The following is an 8,413-nucleotide window of genomic DNA, read 5'->3' as shown; positions in this document are numbered from 1 at the left end:
CCTACTCCACCCCTCCTATCCCCCTCCTCCCCCCCTCCTCCCTCCTCTTCCCCCCCTCCCCCGCTTCCCCCCCCCTCTCCCCCCCCTCCCCCCTCTCCCCCCCCCACTCTCCCTCCTCTTCCCCCCCCCCTCACCTCCTCTTCCCCCCCCCTCCCTCCCTCCTCTTCCCCCCCCACCTCCCCCTCCCAACCCTCTCCCCCCCCCCCCTCCCTCCCTCTTCCCCCCCCCCCCCTCCCTCCTCTTCCCCCCCCCCTCCCCTCCCCCCTCCTCCCCCTTCCCTCTCTTCCCCCCCCCTCCCTCCTCTTCCCCCCCCTCCCCTCTTCCCCCCCTCCCTCCTCTTCCCCCCCCCCCTCCCTCCTCTTCCCCCCCCTCCCTCCTCTCCCACCCCCCCTCCCTCCTCTTCCCCCCCCCCTCCCTCCTCTTCCCCCCCCTCCCTCCTCTTCCCCCCCCCTCCCTCCTCTTCCCCCCCCCCCTCCCTCCTCTTCCCCCCCCCCCCTCCCCTCCTCTTCCCCCCCCCCTCCCTCCTCTTCCCCCCCCCTCCTCTTCCCCCCTCCCTCCTCTTCCCCCCCCCCTCCCTCCTCTTCCCCCTCCCTCCTCTTCCCCCCCCCTCCCTCCTCTTCCCCCCCCTCCCTCCTCTTCCCCCCCCTCCCTCCTCTCCCCTCCCCCTCCCTCCTCTTCCCCCCCCCTCCCTCCTCTCCCCTCCCCCTCCCTCCTCTTCCCCCCCCCCCTCCCTCCTCTTCTCCCCCCTCTCCCTCCTCTCCCCCCCCCCTCTCCCTCCTCTTCCCCCCCCCTCTCCCCTCCTCTTCCCCCCTCCCCTCCTCTTCCCCCCCCTCTCCCTCTTCCCCCCCCCTCTCCCTCTTCCCCCCCCCACCTCCCTCCTCTTCCCCCCCCCTCCCTCCTCTTCCCCCCCTCCCTCCTCTTCCCCCCCGCCCTCCTCTTCCCCCCCCCTCCCTCCCTCCTCTTCCCCCCCCCCCTCCCTCCTCTTCCCCCCCTCCCTCCTCTTCCCCCCCCCCTCCCTCCTCTTCCCCCCCCCCTCCATCCTCTTCCCCCCCCTCCCTCCTCTTCCCCCCCCCTCCCTCCTCTTCCCACCCCTCCCTCCTCTTCCCCCCCCCTCCCTCCTCTTCCCCCCCCCCCCTCCCCTCCTCTTCCCCCCCCCTCCCTCTCTTCCCCCCCCCTCCCTCCTCTTCCCCCCCCTCCCTCCTCTTCCCCCTCCCTCCTCTTCCCCCCCCCTCCTCTCCCCCCCCCTCCCTCCTCTTCCCCCCCCCTCCCCCCTCTTCCCCCCCCCTCCCTCCTCTTCCCCCCCCCTCCCTCCTCTTCCCCCCCCCTCCCCCCTCTTCCCCCCCCCTCCCTCCTCTTCCCCCCCCCTCCCCCTCTTCCCCCCCCTCCCCCCCTCCCCCCTCTTCCCCCCCTCCCCCCTCTTCCCCCCCCTCCCCCCTCTTCCCCCCCTCCCCCCCTCTCCCCCCCACACTTTACCCCCCCTTCTCCTCCCCCCACTCCCCCCTCCCCCCATCCCCCCACCCACCCAGTCGCAGGCGAGCGGCCTGAGGCCTTCGCTGGGCCTCAGGCGTCACAGCGGAGTGCGGCACCGGAAGCGGAGCAGCCTGCGGCCCTCCAGGCAAGGCGGGGGGGGGGGACTTCCGGGGACGTGTCCGGCTCCGACGACGGAGGGGGCGGGGCCGGAAGTGGAGGCGGGGGAGGGGGAGGAGCCACCGCGGGGAGGGAGGGGGGAGGCGACGCGGGCGAGGGGGGCGCTCAGCGCGGGGCGGGGCCAGCTGATCGAGGTGAGGCTAAGAGAGGGGAGGGGGGGGGGGTTGGGAGGGGGGGGGGGTTGGGAGGGGGAGGGTTGGGGGGGAGGGGGAGGGTTGGGGGGAGGGTTAATGGGGAGGGGAGGGTTGATGGGAAGGGGAGGGGGAGGGTTGGGGGGGGTGGGGGAGGGTTGGAGGGTTGGGGGGGTGGGGTGGGGGGAGGGTTGGGGTGGGGGGAGGGTTGGTGGGGAGAGGGAGGGTTGGGTGGTGGGGGTTTGTGGGGTGGCTAGGAGATGTTGACTACCTCGCCTGGTCTACAGGAGGTTGTGGTTCGATCCCGAACCTGACGATGCCTGCTGCTGTATATTTGGCACCAAGAGATGTTAACTACCTCACCTGGTATACAGGAGGTGGTGGGTTTGATCTCGACCCTGACGATGCCTGCTGCTGCTGTATATTTGGCACAAAGAGATGTTGACTACCTCGCCTGGTGTACAGGAGGTCGTGGGTTCGATCCCGACCCTGACGATGCCTACTGCTGTATATTTGGCACCAAGAGATGTTGACTACCTCGCCTGGTATGCAGGAGGTCGTGGGTTCGATCCCGACCCTGACGACGCCTGCTGCTGCTGTATATTTGGCACCAAGAGATGTTGATATGCAAATTTTTTTGTCAAGGCACTCTTCCCCTTCCAACCCAGCTTAAATATACGCTGCCAAGCTTGGTGGTGTTCATTCAGACGCTATCTTCCCGACAGACCTATTCTTCACCTGAGGACGGCTGCTTGCGTTGTGGCTGAAACGTCGTGAGAATTGTATTTTATAATGTTTTGTTTTTATTATTTTATTATTTCCCTTCTATGTGATGACTTTACCGAAAGAACCAAGAAGATGTAGAGGGCTTCTTATTTATTTCTTCACACTCTAACGACAGGGTCACTGAGTAGCGCTGACTGACTCATAGCTTCTAGATTTGAAGCTTCGTGACTGCAAGGATTCATACTCTTAGTTTTTTCGGTAAAGTCACGTAGGTAAAAAATGAAATTAAAATTAATAACAAGTATAACCCGTAAAAACAACGTTTTTCACTCTAAATCCTTTATATGCGTGGCGGCTAGAGTCCTCTCGTCCCCTCTGGCTTGAGATGGCTGCCACCTATGGGTCAGATGATTGCATTGCACCATTAAGCAATTGGTCATTAAATATAATATTTTTGTCCTAAAAAGTGTAAAATTTTGGAAAAATTGTTTCACGAACATTAATTGTCACGCACGACGAGTCTGTGTGGAAAATGTCAGCTCGATGGATCACGGGGAAGTGGGTTAAAAAACGACCGAAAGATTTGCACGGTCGTAAGCAAGCAAGCGAACTTAATATAAAGGATTTAAAAATAAAATAATAAAAATCACGACGTTTCGGAGGCAACACAAGTCTCCGTCATCAGGTGAGACCGTCACAGCCAGATTTGCTGTATTAAGTGAGGCAAAAATTCCAAGATGCAAGTTCTTAAATACAAGTTAAGGGAGAGGAGGGGGGGGGGGAGGAGCTTATCAGAATGTGGTCGCCAATGAATGGAACGTATCGGGAGGCGGGGGGGCTACAAGAGAACACGAGGTGTACGTAGACGTGGACGTGTTTGTGCGCAAGCCCCTGTTGGTGCACGTGATGACGTATTGGAAGGGGGAGGGGGCTAAATGACTCATAGCTTAGCCAACCGCATAGCGACGATGGCGACATACAACTATATAGCTGGCTGACTATGCAGCGAAGATGGCGACGAAGATATGACAGTGATGACAGCCAGGACCCGAACCCCCACGACAGCCCCAAACCCCCCGTTTGCCTCTCCCTTATATTCACCCAGCGTGGCCGCGCCCCCTCTTCTTGAACTCTCCCGCGGGTTCCAGGAGCCTCCGGTTCCACCCCCTCGTTGACCCTTGGCCCAGTAATGTGCCCCTTGTGGTCGCTTGCATGTGTGTCATCCTATGCTGCACCCACACCCGTAGTTAGCGCTAATGGCCGCTAGATGGCACACTGTCATCACCCCCCCCCTTCTTTACAAGATCACCACCAACATCATCATCATCAGCATCATCATCAACAACATCACCACCATCACCACCAACATCACCACCAACATCACCACCAACATCACCATCACCATCACCACCATCAACAACAGCATCACCACCAACATCACCACCAACATCACCATCACCACCATCAACAACAACATCACCACCACCATCACCACCAACATCACCATCACCACCATCAACAACAACATCACCACCACCATCACCACCAACATCACCATCACCACCATCAACAACAACATCACCACCAACATCACCACCAACATCACCATCACCACCAACATCACCATCACCACCATCAACAACATCACCACCACCATCACCACCACCACCAACATCACCACCATCACCACCAACATCACCATCAACAACACCAACACGAACCCAACGATAGCGGCTCACTACATCTCCCCCCCCCCCCTTGTACCGAACAGGCGGCGGTGGCGTCAACGTGGCGAGGACGGCGAGCGGCAACGTCTACGAGGCCGTCCAGACCGCCCTGCGCCGCCTCCGCTACGGCAGCAGCCGCGTCGGCAAGAGCGGCGGTGGCGGCGGCGCAACGGCCGGAAGCCCTCCGACGGCCGCCGGCGCCGAGGGGGGTTCCTCGCCGCGGTTCGGAGCGAGGGGTGGCCGCAAGTCCCTCCCCACGTCGGGCCTCTCGGAGGAGGACCGCCTCCGCCTGGGCCTCGCCGCCTTCCCGCGGACGCTGAGCGTCGGGAGCCGCCCGCCGGGCCCAGCGGCCCCTTCGGCGTCGTCCGGCCCCACGGCTCGCCGCTACCCGCCCGAGGCGTTCCCAGCAGCAGCAGCAGCAGCTGCACCAGCAGCAGCAGCTGCACCACCACCACCAGCAGCAGCAGCAGCAGGCGGTGGCGATGGCGGTGGTGGTGCCGTACAGCGTGACCGCCGTGGTGGCGGTGGCGGCGGGAGAGAAGGGCCCGCGCGGCGGGGAAAGACGCCGAGGGCGGCGGAGGAGGAGGCGGAGGACGGAGGAGGAGGCCGATGCCGACGACGACATCCCAAACGAGCCCCCAGTCGCCGGCGCGCAGGAACGTGGCGGCGATCGCGGCGCAGTACGAGAGGAGAGCCGCGGCGGCGCATCTCCAGGCCCTCTCCTAGGCCGGCGGCGATCGAACGGGCCTCTTCGCCCAGGCCGAAGGCCGAACAGGCCTCTCCCAGGCCGTCGCTCCAGCATGCTTCGCCTAGGCTGAAGGCTGAGCAGGCCTCACCCAGGCCGTCGCTCAAGCAGGCTTCGTCTAGGCCGAAGGCTGAACAGGCCTCGCCCAGGCCGAAGGCTGAACAGGCTTCGCCTAGGCCGAAGGCTGAACAGGCCTCTCCAAAGCCCCTGCCACGGGGCACCTCGAGGCCCGCGGACGGCGCGGAAGCAAGCGACGGGCGTTCCCCCAGGGCCAAGCACAGGCGCAGGCCGAGCCTGGCCGCCATCGGTGAGATGGTGAGGAGAGCCAGCCAATCGGAGGCGAGGTCGAAGGGCGCGGCGTGCGAGGCGAGGGAGAAGGAGGGGGGGGGAGTGAAGGGAAGGTCTAACGGCAGTCCCCGGAACCCCGCGGGGCTCACAAAAAACCGGACATCTGTGGGGGAAAATATGCTTCTCGTTTTGAAGCTTTCGTGACTGCAAGGATTCATACTCTTAGTTTTTTCGGTAAAGTCACGTAAGTAAAAAATGAAATTAAAGTTAATGAAAATAAAATAAAATTTTTTTATTTTTTATTATTTTATTTTTTATTCATTTAATTTTTTACCTACGTGACTTTACCGAAAAAACTAAGAGTATGCTTCTCCTTGCTCAGCCTGATTCCACCTGCTGCTGTAGTGTAAAATTAAGATTCACATTCTGAATAGGAATAGGCTTTAATTTTCTACCTACCTGACTTTACCGAAAAAAACCTAACAATATGAATCCTTGCAGTCACGAAAGCTTCACATCTAGAATGATCAATATATATCTATCAGGCATCTGGAGAAAAAGATGCTTTTCACGTGGCCCCTTCCTTTCGTCTAAAATAAAGATCATCCCGATCCGATGGTGGAGGATGTCAGTCTCCGTTGTTGGGGCGGTGTTTTTCCGTAACGATTCATCTTTTTTTTTTGTTCCGATGCAGCAGACGTCGCTTTAGCGCTGCTCCCGATGCGTCGTTGTTGCCCAGGATAAGTGAACGCTAATGGCATCGGTGCTGAAAAAAAGGAGATCTCTATACCCTTGTGTATATGCCCCGGCAAGGTAAGGTAATTTACCCTTTTTACCCGGGTAAAAGGGTTAAGGTAAAGGGTAAAGGTGTCGGCATGTCAAGGGGTAAGGTAAAGGGTAGGTTAAAGGTAGGCTCGTTGCTTTTTACCTTTTACCTTACCTGCTAAAGGGTAAAAGGTAGGGTAGAGTGATTGTATTGTGGAAAGGTAAAAGGTAGGGTAAAGGTAGGCTCGTTGTTTTTACACTTTTACCTTTTACCTTACCTGCTAAAGGGTAAAAGGTAGGGTAGAGTGATTGTATTGTGGTAAGGTTAAAGGTAGGGTAAAGGTAGTCTCGTTTCTTTTTACCTTACCTGCTAAAGGGTAAAAGGTAGGGTAGAGTGATTTTATTGTGGAAAGGTAAAAGGTAGGGTAAAGGTAGGCTCGTTGCTTTTTACCTTTTACCTTACCTGCTAAAGGGTAAAAGGTAGGGTAGAGTGATTGTATTGTGGTAAGGTAAAAGGTAGGGTAAAAGTAGGCTCGTTGTTTTTACACTTTTACCTTTTACCTTTTACCTTACCTACTGAAGGGTAAAAGGTAGGGTAGAGTGATTGTATTGTGCTAATGTAAAAGGTAGGGTAAAGGTAGGCTCGTTGTTTTTACACTTTTACCTTACCTTGCCGAGGCCTACCCGTGTACATGGCGGATGCGTTCCACCATCAGCGTTATTTCTTACGCACGATAAATATAACGGACATCTGGGAAACGAGATGCTTCTCATGTGGCTCATCACGATTCCGATTCCGATAGGTCATCCTCCTGCAATCTAAAATAAAGATTTTCATTCTGATCCGATTGGAGGATTTCAGTGACGATTTCTGCGTTTCCGAGGCAGGCAGACGTCGCTTTTCGCTTGAAATGCGTCGCTGCCAATGCGTCGCTCCCAAGCGCTGATGGCATCGGTGCTGAAATAAGAAGGTCTCTCTACCATTGTGTACATGGCGGATGCGTTCCACCATCAGCGATATTTCTTACGTACGATCAGTACATATGTAATGTGAGGATATGTCCGGCTCACTGACGGATCACAACTCGTCATGATGATTGGCTCTGCCGGTCCTGGTTTATAGCCAATGGGGGGAAGCCTAGAGGCGTGGCCCTGACGTAATGGAAAGGTGACAGCTGCAAGTAGAGGATTGGTTCTGCTGGCTTTGGCCACAGCCAATGGGGAGACGAGTCAGGGGCGTGGTCCCGAGAGCCTACGGTGGAGTCTGGAAGATTCCATAGAGGCTAACCAGGATTGGTGGAAACGTACCACGTGACCCGGGCATTAAATAGGGGTGGAGACGAACGACACGTGGTCAGAACGGGAACGAACAGAGGAAGGGGGCCACGCGGGAGCGGGGCTCCGGGTTGCCACGTGGTCCAGGCTATCACGTGGTCCAGGCTGCCACGTGGTCCAGGCTGCCCACGTGGTCCAGGCTGCCACGTGGTCCAGGCTGCCCACGTGGTCCAGGCTGCCCACGTGGTCCAGGCTGCCCACGTGGTCCAGGCTGCCCACGTGGTCCAGGCTGCCACGTGGCAGTGCGTCTCTCTCTGTCTCTCTGTCCCTCTCACGCTGCCTGTCAGCAGTGTGAAGGAAAGCTGTAATGCAAGTTGAATAAAAGACGGATTCCAGAAGTCGCCTCAACGAGCTTTATTACACATATATACACCGTAGATCTGTGAAAAAAACATGATTCTCATGGTTCCGCCTGATTCCTCCCGCTGTTGAATGTAAGGATTCTCATTGTGCTCCAATTTGAGGATTTCTGTCGCTATAGCATCGTGTACATGGAGGATACGTTCCCCCATCAGTGATATTTCTCACGCACGATCAGTACTCTTAGGTTTTTTTGGTAAGGTCACGTAGGTAAGAAAATTAAAGTAAATAAAATCACAACGTTTCGGACGCAATACAAGCATCCGTCTTCAGGTGAGGACAACTTAGTGAAAGCACACTCGCAGTCACGGAAACTTCACATCTAGAAGTACGATCAGTATACTATGAGATCTCTTTTACCAGTGGCAAAATATAGTAGTAGGTTTTACCCTTTTAAACTGGTACAAAACTGACACCTTTATTCAAGGCATCATGTTTACAATAACCACAACACAAGTAGTTGTACGCCTTCTGGTGTCATCTGGTCCAACACCAATGGGGACTAGGCTCTAAAGAAAGCCGTCTCGGGTGTGGACCAATCAACTTCAATGACAGTGCATATTATTTTCATTATCAGAGTTGCTTCTTTTTGTTTGCTTTTTTGACTACTTGTGTTGTGGTCATTGTAAACATGATGCCTTGAATAAAGGTGCCAGTTTTGTACCAGTTTAAAAGGGTAAAAACCTACT

General features: G+C 56.9%; 1 protein-coding gene across 1 annotated transcript; it reads left to right on the top strand.

Annotated features, from left to right (window-relative positions):
* Positions 1–1,526: 1,526 nt before the first annotated feature.
* LOC144737529 (uncharacterized) lies at positions 1,527–7,702 on the top strand (the record flags this gene model as incomplete). Its single annotated transcript, XM_078620257.1, has 2 exons — positions 1,527–1,620; positions 4,276–7,702. Coding segments are annotated over 2 exons (1,287 nt in total), but the record flags the coding sequence as incomplete, so codon positions are not given.
* Between the last annotated feature and the right edge of the window lie 711 nt (positions 7,703–8,413).

Source organism: Lampetra planeri, chromosome 71, assembly GCF_965212315.1.
Source record: "Lampetra planeri chromosome 71, kcLamPlan1.2.h2, whole genome shotgun sequence".
Classification (NCBI taxonomy): Eukaryota; Metazoa; Chordata; class Hyperoartia; order Petromyzontiformes; family Petromyzontidae; genus Lampetra; species Lampetra planeri.
Note: the sequence above shows the minus strand (reverse complement) of the source record. Positions and strands in the feature narration are given on the sequence as shown.